This window comes from Poecilia reticulata, chromosome 17, assembly GCF_904066995.2.
Source record: "Poecilia reticulata chromosome 17, P_reticulata-male-v2, whole genome shotgun sequence".
Taxonomy (NCBI): Eukaryota; Metazoa; Chordata; class Actinopteri; order Cyprinodontiformes; family Poeciliidae; genus Poecilia; species Poecilia reticulata.
The window spans coordinates 17,792,192-17,813,506 of record NC_088846.1 but is presented as its reverse complement, the minus strand read 5'-3'; the positions used below and the strand labels follow the sequence as shown (position 1 = coordinate 17,813,506).

General features: G+C 38.6%; 1 protein-coding gene across 5 annotated transcripts in view; it reads left to right on the top strand.

Annotated features, from left to right (window-relative positions):
* cacna1eb (calcium channel, voltage-dependent, R type, alpha 1E subunit b) overlaps positions 1-21,315 on the top strand; it is a 64,103-nt gene that overhangs the window by 32,763 nt on the left and 10,025 nt on the right. For all 5 annotated transcript variants that reach the window (XM_081598338.1, XM_008434231.3, XM_081598340.1 and 2 more), the window contains 31 exons: positions 2,417-2,575; positions 4,590-4,780; positions 4,875-4,978; positions 5,066-5,181; positions 6,355-6,408; positions 6,693-6,773; positions 7,671-7,880; positions 8,041-8,153; positions 8,491-8,603; positions 9,143-9,274; positions 9,550-9,619; positions 10,030-10,147; positions 11,039-11,106; positions 11,225-11,292; positions 12,947-13,732; positions 14,292-14,554; positions 14,762-14,888; positions 14,975-15,104; positions 16,420-16,479; positions 16,593-16,699; positions 17,713-17,809; positions 17,909-18,069; positions 19,008-19,145; positions 19,365-19,566; positions 19,638-19,802; positions 19,881-19,991; positions 20,117-20,197; positions 20,468-20,590; positions 20,697-20,762; positions 20,901-20,992; positions 21,105-21,279. In XM_081598338.1, coding sequence (XP_081454464.1) covers positions 2,417-2,575; positions 4,590-4,780; positions 4,875-4,978; positions 5,066-5,181; positions 6,355-6,408; positions 6,693-6,773; positions 7,671-7,880; positions 8,041-8,153; positions 8,491-8,603; positions 9,143-9,274; positions 9,550-9,619; positions 10,030-10,147; positions 11,039-11,106; positions 11,225-11,292; positions 12,947-13,732; positions 14,292-14,554; positions 14,762-14,888; positions 14,975-15,104; positions 16,420-16,479; positions 16,593-16,699; positions 17,713-17,809; positions 17,909-18,069; positions 19,008-19,145; positions 19,365-19,566; positions 19,638-19,802; positions 19,881-19,991; positions 20,117-20,197; positions 20,468-20,590; positions 20,697-20,762; positions 20,901-20,992; positions 21,105-21,279 — 4,481 coding nt within the window. The remainder of the gene's footprint in view (positions 1-2,416; positions 2,576-4,589; positions 4,781-4,874; positions 4,979-5,065; positions 5,182-6,354; positions 6,409-6,692; positions 6,774-7,670; positions 7,881-8,040; positions 8,154-8,490; positions 8,604-9,142; positions 9,275-9,549; positions 9,620-10,029; positions 10,148-11,038; positions 11,107-11,224; positions 11,293-12,946; positions 13,733-14,291; positions 14,555-14,761; positions 14,889-14,974; positions 15,105-16,419; positions 16,480-16,592; positions 16,700-17,712; positions 17,810-17,908; positions 18,070-19,007; positions 19,146-19,364; positions 19,567-19,637; positions 19,803-19,880; positions 19,992-20,116; positions 20,198-20,467; positions 20,591-20,696; positions 20,763-20,900; positions 20,993-21,104; positions 21,280-21,315) is intronic.

The following is a 21,315-nucleotide window of genomic DNA, read 5'->3' as shown; positions in this document are numbered from 1 at the left end:
CTGCTAGCATATTTGAAATGCTTTCAAAAGCCTTGTTATCCAGCTTCATCACAATCTCACAGACTTCTTGTGGAGACAGCCACATTTCCATTCTTATCAATATGACTGACAATAAATGAATTACTTTTAACAGCACTAAAATACCATGATAATGTTTCTGCTATAATTTAGTAACCTGATATGTTCTGCTCAAACCATCTATATGTGTAGGTAAAGAGGTTTTTTTTCATTCATTCTTTTAATTTCTTTCCAAAAGTCTGTGGGGAAATTGCTTTGTGAATTCCTTGCCAGTGACTCAGCCCTGGGAAAATCCTCATGCCTTTTAATGAGCCATAGGGCCTATTTAAAGTTCAAATTTGCTTTCTTCATACTCATATTTTTCCACAAATACAAGTACATAAAGAATATAATATGTAAATGCAGCAAATAAACTGATCAAAACATTTGTTCATTATTATTTAGTAAGTTACTATTTCATATAAAAAACCATATTGATAATTTTTTAGGCTTTTCACCTCAGTTCACCCCCAGGCTCTCTAGGGTTCACCGCACGCACCTGCTGTCTGGAACAATGCCCTCACAGTTGATTGCTGTCATACAGAAAGACTATCTTCTCCAAGGCAAGAATGTATAACTATGAGTTCTAAAAATAGTTTTTAGTTCCAGTGATAGAGACACACAAAAATAGAGGGGTACTTCTTCTAAGAGTAAGAGAGAAGTTCTGCAAGTCTGAAAGCAGAGTCTTTGCCTAACACGACCTAATCCAATTAAATTTTTTATTCTGCAAGATGAGCATTCTTTTAAGATAATATCCTATTACCTTTCTTATGATACAATGGTTATATTTTATGCTTTTTAGTATTTTTGGTACAGAGTCGAAAGCCTCAGGGTTTAAGCTTGTTCTTCTTAGAAGAAAAAGTTTTTCACACTCTGAAACTGTGCATTTTCTAACCCAATAATTGAAAATAAAAAGGTAATAAATTGAGAAGCACTGAAAAAAACGAGGGAATGTGTGGTACACCTTTGTAACACAATCATATAGGCCTGTCGCGATAAACGATAAATCAATTAATCGCTCTATAAATTAAACCTATCGATCTCATTTTAATTATCGGCTTTATCGTCTCTTCCTGCCTTTTTTTCTTTCTATTGATGACACTGAATGAAAAAAGACTCAACTCCGGTGCTCTCCACTGACCCTCCCTTCTTCATTTCCTTAGTCTAATGTCCAGCGCATACTACACGAGTTGTCGGCCCATTTTCAAAACCTGAGACACATTAGCCGACAGAAATCCTGGTATAACGGTTCGGTTGGGTTCGTCGTGCCGTGTCCAACAATGGACACAAAATAATGGCTACAAGTCCAGTTAACTGATTTTAAAATCAGGCATTAATCAATGCTTTACTATAATCTACCTGTGATGCATGTGGCTAGTGTCAGCGTAAAGTCCTGACTGAATGAAAATCATTATAACCTATTTATGTCACGTTAACGAAGAACAGCTGAAAACTTACCGGGTTTATCAACTGCGGTAGCAATTTGGCTCCAACTCTTCCTCTTGTCATTTCTATATTCTTTGCACGAAATGTTGAATAAATATTAATGTTGTTTGCACATAACATCTCCGAAGTCCGCTGGACTTCGGGTTGCGCCGTGTCAGCTGTTTGGGATTCCCCTCGTAATTTCCCCTCAGAAAGCAGGAGAATCCGCGCTTTCTGATTGGCTACCTGTCACATTCAGCTTTAAGCTCCCAGTCTGGAAAAATCCCTGATTTAGATCCGAGGCCACGACGATCTACCGTAACACACAACACACTGCAGGATGATCGGTTACGAAATCACCAGCGAAAATCGTAGATCGGCCAACGATCTAAGATTGTAGTAAGGAGAAAATAGGGGCAAAAAAACCGTGTAGTGTGAACTACTGCATTAGGTAGTCGGATGTGCCCATCTTCTCTATTTAAATCTAGTTATTACTGAAGGACAATATAGTATACAGACTTTATAATCTCCACTCTTTTGGCTGAATGTAGTATTTAATTCCACTTTGACTTTATGTTGTTTAGTTTTTATTCCAAGTACGTTTTTTGTTAATGGAGACTGAGAATCCATTTTATTTTTGTTTTTGGTTGTTTTATTTATTTAGTTTATCAGTTCCAGTGTTATGTGTTCTTTTGAAAATAAAGTGTATCTATGTATGGCAGGAAATTGCATGCATTATTAATCATTTCCATTAAACGAGTGTCAAAAGGTCTTGAAACAATATTATCGTTTATCGCAATAATTTTTTAGACAATTAATCTTCCAGCAAAATTTGTTATCGTGACAGGGCTGCAATCATATTAATAATAATGCCAGGATATAGTTATTGTGTTAATTGTGATTGGTTCTTTCACTCTTTGCTCACTTATTACAGGCTTACAGATTGTGCTGAAGTCAATTATGAAGGCCATGATCCCACTGCTTCAGATCGGCCTTCTCTTGTTCTTTGCCATCCTCATGTTTGCGATCATTGGCCTGGAGTTCTACAGTGGGAAACTGCATCACACCTGCCTCCCATCGGACGACATCTTTGGTAAAACTCATACACAATGCAGATAACATCATCTTAAAATATATGAGAATAGGCGTTTGGAAACAAGAAAATAAATTTTTAAGACCTTTATTTCTGTGTGAGTTGATAGAAGCAATTTAAATGCCGTATGAGATCCATCCACTTGGGAGGGAAATTCTGAATCCTGGTTTGAGTTCCTTTTCTGACATGCTGTTTTGAAGTACACCTATTTCTCCAAACCACTAGGTAGAAACTAATACCCCCAGGGCTTGTTTTTTGGATTATTTATGACCAGCTGTGAATAATTTACAAGCAAGTATGCTAAACATGTGGTTTAGTCAATTTTCTCAAAGAGAGGGTGTGAATGTCTTTGTCTGAGGGCTTCATGGATTACAGTAGCTGCAAACTCAGAGGTATTATTAGAGTTTCTGCTGGCTGATTTAGATACCGCTTAATTAGTCAACAACTACACTGTAATCACACACCACACCATAGCATTTACTGTCTTTGCCTAGCTGGAGATGGATCGAAATTCAGAAGAAAACGAATTCACCAGTTCTGGTTGCGTCTGCTCAATTATTGAGCAGATATCTGAAAACAAACAAACAAACAAACAAAAACATTTATTTAACAAAAAGTTTACAATTTCTTGGGAAAAATTCAATAAAAATTTTTTCCCCATCTTCTGAGTTTATGAGTTATGAGTTATATAGTTCCTTGGAGAAGTATACCACTTGAAGTTTTCCACATTTTACCATGTTACTGCCCTAACCTTCAATGTATTGTGTCTCTTATGTGCTGTTTTATGTTAATCTATCACATAAAATCCCAATTATTCACAGTGAAGTCTGTGGTTCTCACGTGGCAAAAAGGTTCCAGGAGATTTAAATGTTTTTGAAAGGCACTTTATACATCTTGATAATCTTAATAAAACTGTAAATCATGCACATTTTTATTATTATTAATTACTATTTGCTTTGACTTTTTGGGAGTATATTTAACGATATGGGATGATTATAGGATTTATACATTCTGAATTCAGCATGGTAAACCTCAGTTGTTGGAAGGGTATTAAATCTACTCCACAATATTCATGGGGAAAAGACTCCAAACAAAATGGGAATTGATTATAACAAATCAGCAAAGTGATAAATTGACCCTCATAAAAATGTACTCATGGGCCCCATTGAGATAGAATAGTGGCTCAATAATGTGTACCTGAAATGACTGACTGTAGATTACATAATGGCCCAATAGCAAGACAGTTAAAAAATTGACTCCAGCATTCGTTGTACAGGAGCAGATTTTCCCAGTATCCTTTTTGAGACCCAGTTGAGACCTACATAGAGTGCCTTACTGCCCCAGTTCAGATATAGTAATTAGTCAACCCAAATGGGTTCCATACAAGATGGCCATTGACTCACTATGTAGCAATCCAGACTGTGTCAAATCCTTGTGGGGCACACATCTTCATGTTGGCAGAAACCCATGGTCACGCTGCGTGCTGGAGTTGGAAAAACAAAACATGGCTTGAGTGGAGGTGGACAACAAAATATCGTTTGTTGGCCACTGTGTCTAGTTAGAGAAAACATCCTTTACTCAAAACTGGTCATTGTCTCTCATGGGTGTACAGTAAACAACACCACACTTTCTCATCTTGTTTGTTAGATTTTCTTTTCACCACCAACATGTGAAACAGATAGTTGGTGGATTTAAACAAGAGTGCTCTATAGTACTGTTATATCTGAAGGCATTTTTAAAAAAAATAACATCCAGTCTAATTTTACCACCTGCTTTACTGTCAGTGAACAGATTAGACATTGTTGCAAAAAACAATTGCAAAGCTAATTTAAATACAAAGGAATGTCTGGTTTGATGTTCTCGAAGTTTAGTCATTCTAACTCTGCTTTATTACTCAGTTTTATCATGCGTTTAGTCTATCAGAAAATTTAACATATCAGTGCGAGCGTTGCTGAATGTACCTTACATGCATTGCGGTGACACATACGGAATAGCTGTGCTTTATTTCTTCTAGATAATGAGACTGTTGACTCATCAGAGTTGGCATTTGCATGCGGCGTGAGGAAATGTCCGGAAAAGTACGACTGCAACGACACCTGGATTGGGCCCAATGATGGAATTACGCAGTTTGACAACATTCTATTTGCTGTTCTCACCGTCTTCCAGTGCATCACCATGGAGGGCTGGACAGCTGTGCTTTATAATGTGAGTCCGTACACTTAGTCAGATTAAGAACCATGACTCATCAGATCCGATTACTGTTAAATCTTTAATCATTTGAACATTACTGACATTGCAGACTAATGATGCTCTGGGCACCACATGGAACTGGATGTACTTCATTCCTCTCATCATTATTGGCTCATTCTTTGTGTTGAATCTAGTGCTGGGAGTTCTGTCAGGGTGAGTGGGCTTCTTCCTGTGTTTGCAAGAAAAAAATGTCTCGGTGTCAGCATAGTGGAGTAAGACAGCTGTTTCCTGCCTCCTCAGAGAATTTGCCAAGGAAAGGGAGAGGGTGGAGAACAGGAGAGCCTTCATGAAGTTACGTCGGCAGCAACAAGTGGAGAGAGAACTGAATGGCTACCGAGCCTGGATAGACAGGGCAGGTACTAAGAAGAAGAAAAACTTTTTATCTTGCTTTTCTGCAGTACTGTGTGATAGAACTGTGACCTAATAGGTTTTCCTAAACAATAGCAAGTTTGGAAACAGTTTTGTGGACACAATTAAATTACACATCTTTGCCGGAACATTTAATTTAATGATTAGATTTCATTATGTGGCTTATAGTGGTTTATATTTACAAATGTTAACTTAGTGCTTTTTACAAGAGAAGCAGGTTCAATTAATACCCAGCTGCATAGAATCCAATTTGGTCCAATTTGAAGTCAGATCAGTTTAATTCATTCCAACACAATTCAAGCATAGAGTCAAATTCAAAACAGTCTTGGCCATGAGTATTTTCTATTGAAAGAAAAAAACACAAAGTTAATGGCAGTGGTAGCTTCGTCAATTACTCAATCAGTGGTAGAGTCGAGTGTAACTTTCATTAGGACAAATAACAAGATTGCTAATGGACCCAATAGCTCAATGACCCCACCCAGGAAAAGACACATTGGTAAACATAGAATCACTGGGCTAGCTGTACCTTTTTATAGAAAAGACATGGACAGAAATATGAAGAAATGGCCGCAGCAGCTTTGTTGGTCATCTCAAGGAAAGCGGCACATTCAAACACAGAAGGTTTAAAGACTTTGGGTTTAAACCTCACCGAAGCTGCGTGAACTACCCAAGCCCTGGCATGTTTTGGAAAGTGACTCCTCTACCAGGGTTTGAGATCTTCATCAGAGTCGCAGAGTTGAGAAGCACAAACACGCAGTGCTGTAATGGCATTCTACATTGCTTGTCTCCCACGCAAGCAGAGGGTGAGAAAAAGGTGATACTGACTCACCGACTTAAATTTGTGTGCATGTACGTATGTGCACGCGCATCTCACTATTTACATGCCCGAGTGTGTGCGCGATGTAGACGCTGTGCATAGTTATGTGTGCACAAATGTGGGAGAGAGTGGGAAGAAGGAGAAAAGAGAGACAGAATACAAGAGAGATCGAGAAATCAGTCTTCAGAGAAGGTCAACCCGGCCTCTTAAGGTAGAGCTTACATCAGTTCCTGTAAATGTTTGTAGACATGCTAAACTATTTATCCCTGAAAACTGTAAAACTCCTCTTCACATGGTTTGAATTGTTGCTTTGTATGTAACATCCAGCTTTATTGCGTTACAGAGGAAGTCATGCTTGCAGAGGAGAATAAAAATTCAGGCAGATCCCCATTAGATGGTAAGTTTCTATGTTGTTGGAGAAGTTTTCTTTTTTACTTTTCACTTGTCAATGTCTTGTTTTATTCAATGAATTTTAAATTTGATTTAACTTAAAAAAAACGAATTAGAGAATTGTTAGTGTTTGTAACAATTCAAACTCAATGATTGTATTTTCAATTGGCCTCAGAATTCTGGTTATCATGTCATTGCCACTGATTTATTACTTGTTGTGGTGCTAACATCGTAATAAAATTGTCACAAAAAGTTCATTTCTTCCATTTTGTGTTAAATTTTTTTCTTCAGTGCTAAAACGAGCAAGTAAAAAAACAGGTGCACGGAGAGGCGCACCAGGAAGTGACAAGTACACAGACATGTCCACTGCCAGTAAGTCGAGGATATTACTCATTTCTTTTAAACTTGCAGTAGAAATTTTTTGGACAACTGAATGACCGGCAGTTCAAATAACCTGGAAGACCTGTAAAATCTTAATCTAGGTAACATGTTGGCTTGACTGACTTTCACTAATAAAATTTATTCAGAATGTAATATGAACAGTGTCTACATTATATGGCAATAAAGAACTATTGACAGCAAAGCTTCAAAACTTATACAGTAGTCTAATCTGCTGTTGCCTCATTCTTTACCTGCTTAGAAACAGCATATTGCACATTTACTGGTGCCCTGTGTAAAAAGTATATAGGATATCATATCAGTGTATATCGTATTAGAAAAATCTCACAAAATTTTTTTTTTAGGAAATACATCCTTAAGTTTAAGTAAATTTTTTAGTTTGAAATTAAAGTGTAAAATAAGTTAATTATTTTATTTATTTATTTTTTATTCAGAAAATAAATATGGTGGCATATTTATCAAAAGCCCACAAAGAAGAGTATCAAAAGTATCTTGGGGCTCTTTATTAGCAACCTGAGTTCACGTTTTACGGGGCTGCAAATATGACACAAAGGTCCATTTCTATTAGTCATTCTTCAAATTGAGACAGAAAAGAAAGCATGCCACTCAAGTCATTATTAACAAGCTTTATCTTGCCACCACAGACTGCGAACAGAGTGGAAAGGGACTGAAAAAAAAAATCCTAAGATAACACTCTGGCAACGGGTGGGATTTATTTTGTACTAAGATTGCACTAAACCAATTTGAAACATTTTCACCAGGGGTGTCTCTAATTGTGGAGGATCCTTTTCTTCATATTTTATTTTTTTTAATTAAGGCATGAAACCTTTTTATATTGCTCATCGATGTTCCTATTTTTCCTACCTCTAGGCATGTCAAGATCAAGAATGAACTTTCGCAGCGGCCGTCGTGGCCCAGCTGCCTACCTGCGACGTAAAGAGCGCATGCTGCGCATTTCCATCCGTCGCATGGTGAAGACAGACACATTCTATTTGATGGTCCTCAGTCTGGTGGCTCTCAACACCATCTGCGTGGCCATCGTGCACCATGACCAGCCTGACTGGCTGACCATCATCCTCTGTGTGTTTCAATCATGAACAGCTGACAGGGTTTTTCTTTTTAACTAACACCTTGAAGAGAAAAATTTAGGTCACGTTTAACGATGGAGCCGTTTGTGATTTTATGGTGCCTCGTTTGAGCTTTTTGACATGACTGGTTCTGGTTCTCTTCATATCTGCAGACTATGCAGAGTTTGTGTTCCTGGGGCTGTTTCTGGCTGAGATGTTTTTGAAAATGTACGGTCTGGGTTTCCGGCTCTACTTCCATTCGTCTTTCAACTGCTTCGACTGTGGGGTGAGATCCTTCGTCTTTTATTCTGACTCCATGTGACTTTAGAAAAACAAAAACAGAATAATAACTTTTTGCTTCAGAGACGTTAATGTTTCGATTTCATGCTCCACAATAAAGTCTTTGATATATCACTTAGAATAAACAATTATTCTTTTAGACTATAATTAAACAGCATCTCAAACTAATAAAGCCCCACCTACAAACTCATTGCTTGCTTTTTGCCTGAGCTAGTAAGACTTGAACATATCCCTCCTATATCTACATTTTTCTTAACAACAGTCAAGATTAAAGTCATGGAGCATAATTTACTTTCCTTCTTCATGTGTAACATGTTTTGCAGGTCATTATCGGCAGCATCTTTGAGGTGGTGTGGGGCTTTTTTAGGCCCGGCATGTCGTTTGGCATCAGTGTACTGAGAGCGCTGAGACTTCTGAGAATATTCAAGATCACCAAGTGAGTTTGTCAGCCTTCAAAAACAACAAAAATGAAGTGAGAAAACATGTCACTGTGAAGGTCAGAAAGTTTTAGTCAGATAGTTATAATTTTTTCAGGCCTTTATGAAATGTAAGCCTTGAAAAATACCATAACATAATGACTTCATTTTTTTAGCTTACCTAATAGCACAGAGATGCTCATGTGACTTAATTTTGCACCTATATGATATCTAAATTTAATTCATCTATATATTATGTTAAAAGCTTCACAGCAGTTTTTTTTAGTTTTTTGGCTACTTTATTTAAATTCCTGTTTCCAATATTAGTGGCAGTATAATTGCGATTATAGTAGGCCAGTTTCAGTGGCAGAAGTCTTTTGCATAATTGTAGATAAAAAAAGAGAAAATAATCTGTCTGCATTTCAGACTTTTTAAGGTCAAAAATTAGAACTGTGGGATTTAAAACCTTTAGTGGCTTTAAGACCTTGTAAGATCTTGTAGAAATTCTGATTTCAGGGAAATTGATGTGTCACTTTTTTTAATTTTTTTATTTTTGCAGGTACTGGGCTTCTCTCAGGAACCTGGTTGTTTCCTTGATGAGCTCCATGAAGTCCATTATCAGCCTGCTTTTTCTTCTCTTTCTCTTCACTGTGGTGTTTGCACTGCTCGGGATGCAGCTTTTTGGAGGGAGGTATGAACTGACTTCCTTTTATTGTGAGTTCCTGTGAAACCAGTTTCCATTTTTCACTTTGCTTCTGAACAAGTTGTCGTTCTGAAACAGTATTTACTGGGTTGAAAATGGAACAGCAGTTTCCTCAATGGCCTCTAAGAGGAAAGAAGGAGAGGAAGCATTATGTCTGGATGAAAATAACTCTCTGCAACCTCTTCCTTCTCTTTTTTTTTCTTCCTCCTGTTCTTCCTCCTTGGTCATATCTGACCCTGCCTCTCTATCTGCTTTTCCTCTAGGTTCATCTTTGAAGATTACACTCCCACCAACTTTGACACGTTTCCAGCTGCCATCATGACAGTGTTTCAGGTTTGGCTCCCACAGATCCCCCCATCCTGCCTGCTCTCCATGACACATTGCACCCTGGGATATTTCTCACCCCAGGCGCAGATTAAACAACTCTGCTCAATCGCTTTCCGCCCCCTGCCTCCGCGATCGTCCCACACATCCAAGCACACATATGCGCACATGAATATCAGACAAGGGAAACGTGAACAAGTCCACATCAGATCTGCTTCAAACCAACTGCACTGTGAAAGAGTGTTTTGATCAGCACACATAGTAATTATTAGCTCGTCACCCTTTTTAATACCGTATTGTTATCGGAAAGGGGGGATTCGTCTGCGGCTTGGAGTATTTTTAAGCCAACGTTGGCTTTAATCAGGCCTGAGCTGTGTAATTATTTCTGCTATATGTTCCGCACCTTTAATTACCTGCAGATTCTGACTGGTGAGGACTGGAACGAGGTGATGTATAATGGGATCCGCTCGCAAGGAGGCGTTCAGTACGGCATGTGGTCATCCATCTACTTCATAGTGCTCACTCTGTTCGGTAACTGTATCCTTGTTGACCTCAGAAGTGGCCAGAGAGCTGTGATGTAACCGGGACCCTTGTGCACCATCACTTTTGAAAGTATTCAGATAAAAGTGGCAATAATGGATTCTTGAAAAATTCAATTATAAGAGATGCTTGACAGTGTAAAAATAGAAAAGCATTAACAGTGAAATGAACTAAAATAGTCCCTGTTAACCATGTTGGGGAAATAAGTTGTTATAGTTTTAGTCAGAAGTTTATATTCAGTCATCACAGTTATTTGATAGTTAACTTCTAAGAAATAACTATCTTCCCTATCTTCAAAGAATAAAAAAAATAATAATAAATAAAGATTTGTGCATTTTTTTTATTCTGACCACCAATTTTCAATTATGGGTTTGACTTATTCTGTGGCATGAAAAAGCACTCTGCGATTTATATTTTCTTGAAAACAATAGATGTGGTACAATAAATGCAAACAAAAACAGTTAGGACAAAACTTTGTAGGCTCATGTTAGCTTGTTTAAAACAAGCTAACTTGTTTTCCAGTCTGAGGTATAATTGAAGCTGCATATTGTTTTTCTGTTGTGGCTATGTCCACCAGTCACCTGAAAATGTACAGTTTTTACTGTGAATGTCATTAAATAATGTGGATAAGAAAATCCTGAAATTATTTGCATTTACTTTTAAATGACTCTGACTCTCTAGCAAACTATTTTCATGTTGCTCTCATATAGCTAATAAAGACGTTGAATTCCATCTGGACATTTAAGAACTTGTTGACTTGGAAATCAAATAAAAGCTGTATATCCTGATATATCCTGTGTCAAATTTAAAATCATAGTATTTTTTTTTAAACGGAAGAGATGGTGAATCTTTGCTAGCCATACTAATCCTTAACAACCTTTATGACAGACACACTACTTAATGTCTTCTTGGCTATCGCTGTGGATAATTTGGCAAATGCGCAGGAACTAACCAAGGTTTGCATTTTTTTATATATTAATATTGTGCGAAGTTGTACAAAGGATTTATTTTCATGTATTTCTGTGTTTAAAACTTTAAATGTCAAATTGTTGCTTATGACATTTGCATCTCCAGGATGAAGAAGAGGAAGAGGAGTTCTTCAATCAGAGATATGCAAGAGGAAGAGATGGCTTGATATCAGAGTAAGTTATTGGTTTACATCTTACATCAGTCTTTTTAAAATAAGACGGAATTCATTCATATTTTAGCGTATGACCAAAACACATCACAACTCATAGGTCCATCTAATCAATGGGATTTCCTTATTAATGCAGGCTTCCAATTGCTAAATGCAATGTCATAAATTATGAACATTTCAAAACAACAGATTTACTAATAATGGTATTTGATGATGCATCCTGCGTTTAACCTTTGTTTTTTTTCTTTGATTTGTTATCTAAATGATAAAAATACTGCTAAAGGAGACAAGATAAACTGCTGTCTTCATGTAATAACATTGCCGTATTGATGTGTTTTTTTTCCAACAATATTAAAAATATTGATATTTTACTTTTGGACATATGGACATAACAGCTTTAAAAAAGCACAGATCTTTCGTACTCTGTGACTGTTTTAGCTTTGAATATGTACGTATCATTTGTGTGTAACATATATAAGTGTAAGCCATTTATGTGTTGCAACCACTAATATGCTTATCAATGTGAGTTTTTCTGGTTCCATCTTGTTGTCTTGTTATATTCTTGTTATGTGGCACTGAACAAAATTACTTGATTTATAATGTTTCTCAACTCGGCAATTTTTGAGCTCCTATTTTGATGCGGACACAAGTATGTCTTAATAAAATTTAAATATCACAGAAAAAAAATATATATATATATTTCAGTTATTCAATACAAAGTTAATATTGTGTACTGATCCATTACTCAGAGTGGTATATTTTTATTATTTTTGTTGGTGGTGATGATTATGATGATGGTGATAATTGCTAGCTGCAGATGAAAACTGAAAACTCAGCTTCTCCAAAAAATTAGATTCATAAGACCAACAGCAAAAGGATGCTACAATACAGAAATATCATCTTAAATGACTTTCAGATACAGCAGATTATATGCACTCAGTAATTGCTTGTTACTCCATCAGAGCAACATGGCATGGAACCAAAATAAACATACGTTTTGAAGCTATCCTAATTTGCTGGAAGGGACCTGTGTTTACGGTTAGAAAAATCTTTACAACATTTAATGTTCTCCAGATGACCTCTTCCATTTCTGCTTCCCATGTTCTCGTTTTGTTCTGTGCCACATCAGAAGTTCAGTGTACGTTGTAAACCACTAATGTCTTGTTTTCAAATGACCACTCATCGGACAACAAAAGAATCAGAACACCAGTAAGTATAACTGAATGCATCCCTGTCACACAGACCTTTCTTTAAGTTCCCTAATCGATTCCTGAGATTATTTTGTAGATGTTACACAATGTTTGCACTTTAATCCCACGCATTTTCTTTTTTGTCGTTGTGGGTTTTGTTCTCCTTTTTTTCCAACCTCTGATCTGTCCCTTCCTTCCAGGTATTATTGTTCATTTTTTGGATGTTTTTTCGCACATTGTTCCATGGGAATATTTTCTGTTAAGATTTAGCAGACATTATTAATTTATAGAGACAGTTTTCCCTTTTTTTTGTGCAATTTTTATTTAATTTTTTTCCCAACATTTTCTGATTAAATAGCTGGTTTGCCAAATGGATCTTTGTATGTTTGTTTCTTGTCACTAAATCTGTCTGTATGGAACAGGTTACTGCCCCCATATTTAGGTGTGTTTTGTGTTGTGATGTTTTAGTGGCAGAAGAAGGCCCTACCTATACAGAAAACGTGCAATCCATAGAGGGCGGCCCAATTTCCCAGAGGAACCTGACTGTGCAGCGGGGGCTCCAGATGAGCAGCCCCTTAACGGCACCAGGCCCTTTGCTAACCGCCGGGAGAGGAGAAGAAAAGTTAACATGTCCGTGTGGGAGCAGAGAGCCAACCAGCTACGCAAACGTCGTCAAATAGCAAGCAGAGAGGAGCTGTTTGGCAATCCCACAGAGGACAACAATGAGACTCCCACCATTCCCAAACATGTCCCCGCCATCTCCTCAGAGACCAGCCCGGCTCACCTGCCCGAGTCTCCCATGTCAGTGAAGATGCCCCTACCTGAGCCCCCGATGTCTGTCTCTATTCCAATGCCGGAGCCTCCAGCTGCTGAGCCTCTCGTCAATTTGAGCGAGGAGAAAACAGCAGGAGCAAACCACCGGACCGCCGGCGGTGGGAGGCACCGCATGGCCCGGAAGTTCAGGTCCAGTCAGGGGCCAGAAGAAGGAGCCCGGCACAGGCGCCACCGTCACCGAGAAGCCCGGGTTGAAGCCAAGAGTCTGGACTGCACACAGACCCCACGTGAAGTTCTACATATCAGACGGTCGCTTAGTCAAGAGAGGAAGACCATTGATGAGAGAGAGGAGAAGGAAGACAGAGAAGAGAGTGAGAGAGCTGAAGGAGAGGGAGGACAACAGAACAATGCACAGATGGAGGAAGATGATGGAACATGCATTGTCAATCCATACGCAGAAGTCGGTGAAGAGTGCAGAAGGTAGGGAAGTTCCTGTGAAATATTCCTTTACTTTTTTATTCAAAGTTTTATTCTTCCACAAAGTTATTGCTACTTCTCTGCTAAAATTGCTTTGTTTTAGCCATGTTTATTGACATTTATTCAGCTGCATAAAAAAAAATCTCACTTTGAAAAACAATTCTTCTCATCAAATCATCAGACCCATCGTTTTTTGCTATTTGGTTGGCATGTAGTCTTCTCATATAACATGACATAAAGCTCTTTAACTCTTCTTGTTTGCACAGTCTAAAAAGTGACATCAGAATTGTCCAAAGTTAAATCAACATCTCTGTTATCTTTTTCTGTACTCATTATTGTTCATTCCAACTGATGCAACTGCTAGACCCCAGCTTATTTTACTTTAATCTGTTGTTTAAAGTGCAAAATTCACCCTTGATCAAGAGGAACAAAAACAAAGAAAGCATGAACTTCTAGTTCATTTACTTAAACTTTTAAAAAGTTCCTTTATGATAAAATATTGTGGTATTTTTTTATTTTTTGCCTTTTTATGTTTTGAAATATTTTTTCTACGATGAAATAGAGATGCGGTACCCAGCAGCGACATTCCTGACCCTCCGCAGTGCACCAGGTCAAAGCAGGGAGAGGGTGGCTGCAGGAATCAGTACGAATTCCTGAGCCAGAACATGTCAACGGACCCTGCTTTAGAGGGAAAAGAGTACACCGTGAGTACCATCGAGGCGGAGAAACGCAAGATATCCATCAAGCGTGATAAGTCCAACCCGGAGGGAAGCGTGGCCATTGAAATGTCTTCACAGCCCCTTCTGGAGCTCACTCCTGGCACAGGTAGACCTGTGTTTCCTTTCCCCCTGCAGTCATACTGCATTAAACATGGCATCATAAAAATAGTACCACCAGGTGTAGGTGTTTCTGAATTCTAAATTTAGTAGCTACTAGTCTTTTTTTGGTTAATATTTTTTGTCTTAGCTGTCCATAAAAAAAAAAAACTCACTTCCACCTCTTGGTCTTCTCTCACATTGTGGGTTATTTTAGAGAACAGCAAAGAGTTGGAGGCGTACCAGTCTGATGAGAAAGAGGAGGAAACAGAGGATGAGGAACCGCCGATGCCTCCTAAAGCCGTAGCGCCTGACAGCATGTTCATCTTCAAAGCCTCCAACCCGTAAAATACCACAAATATCCTTTAAATCGTTCATCTTGAATTTTTGCATGCATCCAGTCAGCATCCTGCCTCTTGTTGCTCCACAGCATTAGGAGGATCTGTCACTATGTGGTCAATCTTCGCTACTTTGAAATGACCATCCTCCTCGTGATTGTGGCGAGTAGCATCGCGTTGGCAGCGGAGGACCCCGTGTGCACAAGCTCAGACAGAAACAAGGTATGTGAACTGTTGATGGCTGTTACTAATTTTGGGTTTATTCTGGTTAATTAAAAATGTGTGTAAACATAAATATATGTGACTGGAATAAAATAAATGGATAGATGAAGGTGTTCAGATTCAGTTAGTTCATAATTCCGTGATCAAAGCTCATAATATTCACACTGGCTGCCCAAACATTGTGGAATAGCTTACCTCTCACACCATTCATCTATTTTTATCTGGCCTGTGATTGATTATGTATGACACCCTAAATAATTATTTGAAATTCTATTTACCTCTTTATGATTGTGGATGGTATTGTGAAGCAATTCAGCCAACTGAAGTTGTTTAAAAATATTCTATATAATTAAACTTGACGCTAAAGTACTTTTTATATTACTTTCCTAATATCAAAAGAAAACGTATTTGAACTGTAGAATATGAATAAAGTCTAAGAAACTTTATTCTTTCCATTGTATCATGGACAACCTGAAGATATTGTTAGAACACCCTTAAATGATGATTGCAACCTCGCGCTTTCTTGTAGTAAATTACCGAAGATGACATTTTAGCTCAGTGCGACTGTCAGGTTGGATCTGTAGTTGACATAACACAGTCAGCAACAATGTGTCATGACACATTTGGCTTTCACGCACATGCAAGGTGAGAATCAGCAGCTCTGCCTGGCGAATCGCTGTGCAGTTTGTTTTTCACAACTTTTCCCTTTTCACGGTGTCATGGAAAGTGTCCAGAGTAAGCACACATTCGTCTTCTTTATACGTCCGGATAGAGCAGTGCTCCAAATCCATTGTGAATTCATGAGAATTTTCTCAGCAATAGTAGAAAGACATTTTGATGCACTGAGTTTGGCGTACGGTTTAAAACCAGTTTGTTGCTCTGATGCTGATTTTTCCTCTTATAAATTGGTCTCATGAGTCACGCAGCTTAATGGTAGCGTTGCTCTACATTACTGCTGCACTTTAGGTAATCAGTGTGGTTGTTATTAAGCCAAACAACTGATATTTTGTGATTTGTTTTGGTGAATATTGTATGAGTGAGGTGATTCAACAGACTCAGATCCTGACAGAACTAAAAATATCAGTATTTTTTGTATATGTGTCTATAATTGTATCTGCTTAGTTGATTCAGGCTGATTTTGATAGCATTCCCCAATGAGCTGGTCCGTCCTGGTGAGTCTTGTCCTGAGGTATTTTGGTTTGGTCACCACTCTTAAGTACTGGGTAACAAGTGTGTAGTACCTGGTGAATAAGTCTAAAGTAGATTTGATCTACTATGGAGAAGTTTGGTTAAATGCCTTTTTCAAACCGTACAGGTGCTGCGATATTTTGATTACGTCTTCACTGGAGTGTTCACCTTTGAAATGATCATAAAGGTAGGTGACTGAGGCAATTTTCCCATTCCCATTTCAATTTTATACTTAAGACATTTTGCAACATGTTTTGTTGTAAAACATTTTTTCTGCATGCATATATTTTTGGCCTCCAGATGATAGACCAGGGTCTCATTCTGCATGATGGCTCCTATTTCCGAGACATGTGGAACCTCCTGGACTTCATTGTAGTGGTGGGAGCTCTGATCGCCTTTGCTCTAACGTGAGTCACAATGCAATTCAGCCTTTTCCTATGACTAATGACTGACTCACCGCAGCTCATAAGTTTGAGAGCATGCAGTACTTACTTTTATAAGCGTCCTTTCCTGAAGTCACAAGCTGCACGTACCGAGACACCTGCGAGCTTTTGGAGTGTGTAACTCAGTTTTAAGTTTCACTGCAGGACTTTAAGAGGAGAAGATGGATTTTGGTGTAACTTTTTTTTCTGTTTTCTTTCATGGCTTGCATGTGACAGATAATTCACAAACTAATTAACTAACCCCCCGTTGTGCAATTTGTTGAAGTTTTACTGTATGTTAATTTCTCTGTTGTTAATATGGATGTGATGTAACCTTTTTTTTATCCCTGAATTTTTTTTTTCTCTGTTGTTCCTGTGGATTTTATGACTGTTGGGGCAACCAGGAATGTGATGGGGTAAAATTTTTTACATGTGAACATCTCCCATAAATCTTTTACATATTTCTCTCGTTTCCATGCATCCTGATCTTTGCTTTCTCTTTAGTTTTGTGATTTTCTTACTATATTATATTTTACACGTCACTCAAAGAGTCAGGCATTTATTAGGAGTATAAAATGTGAATAAGTACAGACAGACAGACAGACAGACAGACAGACAGACAGACAGACAGACAGACAGACAGACAGACAGATAGACAGATAGATAGATAGATAGATAGATAGATAGATAGATAGATAGATAGATAGATAGATAGATAGATAGATAGATAGATAGATAGATAGATAGATAGATAGATAGATAGATAGATAGATAGATAGATAGATAGATAGATAGATAGATAGATAGATAGATAGACACAGAATCAGAATTTTACTCCTCATGTTTGCCTTTCTCTCAAACATGAAGTTCTTTGCTACATTGTGTGTGTTTTTTCTCTTAATTCACTGACATTTTGCTCTCACTACTTATGTCATGTCTTCATGGTCAAGCTGGACTGTAGATCTGTGCTCCTTAATACCTTATTTTAACGTCAACAGAAACAACAAGGGCCGAGACATCAAGACAATAAAGTCCCTCCGAGTTCTGAGAGTTCTGCGACCTCTTAAAACCATCAAGAGGCTTCCTAAGCTCAAGGTCCGATCAAGATATGAGAAACTTGCTTTTTGATGTTGTTTCACAGGCTTCTGACAGATTTTATTTACTTTGCCTCCCTCTTGTCTTTCTCCTCCACAGGCTGTTTTCGACTGTGTGGTCACGTCTCTGAAGAACGTCTTCAACATCCTCATTGTGTATCAGCTCTTTATGTTCATCTTTGCTGTCATCGCGGTCCAGCTCTTTAAGGGGAAGTTCTTCTTTTGCACTGACAGCTCCATGAAAACAGAAAAGGAATGTCGGTAAATAAGCATCCGATCTGTTCTCTCAGACTCACATTAGTGTTCTGAGTAGGTATGCACCGCATATATCAGCAAAACCCTCCTACATGTTGTCAGCCTCGATCAGCATGTCCTTCCATGCTGTGTAAGAGGGGAACTGTCGACACAGAACCTGAAAATGAAGAGACAAAATCTGTTTTTCTGTTGTCAGAAAGGTGGTTACAGTAATTTTTTTTTTTGACATTTTGGGAAATGTATTTTTTCACATTACAAGAGGAGTCATGCCTTTCTTGTCTTAAAATGTTAGGATTACAACCTGACGGTAGCTTATGGCAGATATATTGACAGGCAATTTGTGATGGGTTTCTGTATTACAGTGTAAAATCAGTTGTGGTTTTATTAAAGAGCAAGACAAAACACTGGCACACATTAAAGCTACAAATGCTTACTCAAGCATTTTCAAGGCAGGAAATCCTATAATATGCTAGCCACTTACTAAGCATTAAAGTTCTCTCAAAATTTGAGGCCACAAAGACATTCAATACTGTACCTTTCAGTGCTTGCATAAATGGCTGCAGATTTGATAATGTCAAGAAATATTTTTGACCTTTTGCCCATTTTTAGCTCCAGATCTCTTGCTTAGGGACTGGACCATCATGCATCACGCTAAGAGCTAAATCCAGGTTTCACAGATATTTCTGAGCAGAAGAGTTTAAATTAGTCTGACATGAGATTTTTCTCACTACCTGCAAGAAAACGTGACGTTCCTAAATAGCCTTTTTACAAATAAGTTGGATTTAAGTCAACAATACTCCACAGGATTATTTAAATTACTCTATCAATGTTTATGACGGTGAACATTCGCATGTAACCAAAGCTTCAGTACCGTTTATTAAGTTGCAGGTTTCATAGGTGATTAAAGGGAAATGATGACCTCCAGTCTGCTCTGGTCCCTGCAGAGGCTTCTACATTGACTACAGCAGAGACAAGAAAGAGGTCAAGAGAAGAGAGTGGAGGAGACACGAGTTTCACTACGACAACGTCTGCTGGGCCCTGCTCACGCTTTTCACTGTGTCGACTGGGGAAGGGTGGCCTCAGTGAGTTTACATTTAAGTTAAATCTTCGGATGGTTTATATTTATCGTTAAAGCTCTGAAGCATAACAGAGATTATCTTTTCATGGATGAGTTAGGGAACCTGTCTCAATATGTCTTAATTATAGGTGAGGGCTGACCTGTGAATGAGCCATGAATCTGTATTTTATTGTTCATGAGTGGGAACAGGAAGTATAATGTTTTTCTTTTTTTTGTGCTCCAGGGTCCTTCAACACTCCACCGATGTCACAGAGGAGAACATGGGGCCAAGTCGCGGGAACCGGATGGAAATGTCCGTCTTCTACGTGGTCTACTTTGTGGTCTTTCCGTTCTTCTTCGTCAACATCTTTGTGGCTCTTATCATCATCACCTTCCAGGAGCAGGGCGATAAGATGATTCAGGAGTGCAGTCTGGAGAAGAATGAGGTATGAACAGCGATTGTCAGTGTCATTTAAGGCATAGCTGGTGTTTATGCTGTTCAATTCCTCCCTGTCAGAGGGCCTGCATTGACTTTGCCATCAGCGCCAAGCCGATGACCCGCTACATGCCCCAGAACAGACAAACCTTCCAGTACAGACTCTGGCACTTTGTGGCATCGCCTTCTTTTGAGTACACGGTGCTTGTTATGATCGCCCTGAACACAGTTGTTCTCATGATGAAGGTAAACCAGTTTCTCTGTAATTTTATTTTCGGAAACCCTTTGAGATACCATTATAGTAATATCTTTCTTTCTTTTTAGTACCACTCCGCCCCAACAGCGTACGATGCTGTCCTGAAGCACCTAAACACAGCCTTCACAGTGCTGTTCTCCATGGAGTGTATACTGAAGATAATGGCTTTTGGATTAGTGGTAAGTGTGAACGTCAGAAGAAAAGCCCCCAACTCAGGGGATTAAGAAACCAGTTTTTGTTCCTGTAATGCATTTGAATAAAAACATCAAATTAATATGACATTTTTTTATTTTTTTCTATGCAGAACTACTTTCGAGACACTTGGAACATTTTTGACTTTATCACTGTTCTTGGCAGCATCACGGAAATAATTGTGGACTTGCAGGTAAGCCGTTACCCGAATGACAATCGACGCTTAAAGGTTGCAGACCTTAAAAATAAATACAAAGAGCCGGAAGTTCCGAATGCAGCATCAAATGTTTGCGAGTTTTCTTGTGTGTGTGTGTGATGGTCTCTGCCTCCAGCGCTGATTTGGGTCATGTTGTGTTGAATTTTACCATCTGTGATTTACATCCTGTCACTGCTGCCCGCCTGCCACTCTGTCCCTCTCTGACTGCATCACCCTCCCTCTAATCGACTCATACGGTGGTCCCAGTCGGTGAACACCACCATCAACATGAGTTTCCTGAAGCTTTTTCGGACAGCCAGGCTGATCAAGCTGCTGAGACAGGGCTACACTATCCGCATTCTGCTTTGGACATTCGTACAGTCCTTTAAGGTCTGAAAGTTTTCCACTATTATTTATTCAAGTTACTTAGTCTGTTAGTTTGTGTGGTGATATTATAACAAAAATCAGCATCTATATTTTCTTTCCTCTCTGACAGGCTCTACCGTATGTCTGCCTTCTCATCGCCATGCTTTTCTTCATCTATGCCATAATTGGAATGCAGGTAATATTATTGCTACCATTGAAATAAGTTCCAGGAACTTACAAGAAAAGTTAGTGCAAACTGATGTATTTAGGTTTTAGCGCACTTTGCTGTCGTTTGATAAGCATTTGAATCCCTGATGTTTTGGGTGTTCTGCAGGTGTTCGGAAACATCAAGCTGAATGATGAGAGTCACATCAATCAGCACAACAACTTTAAGACCTTTTTCAGTGCACTTATGCTTCTGTTCAGGTGAGCTGCACCAAGAAATACCAGAAAAGATTGCAACCATTGTCAATTTAAGCTAAAGATTTTCTAAAATGTTGCTTAGTGTGCTTAAAACCGTTTGTGTTTTAAACACCAGGAGTGCAACAGGGGAGTCCTGGCAGGAGATTATGCTCTCCTGTCTGTCCGGACAGGAGTGTGAACCAGATCCCTCCATTGCCCCCCTCACCATGTCTCCAGACCACGAGGGTGGGTGTGGGACTGACTTCGCTTATTGCTACTTTGTCTCCTTCATCTTCTTCAGCTCTTTTCTGGTCAGAATGAACAAAAAAATAATAATAATAAAATAC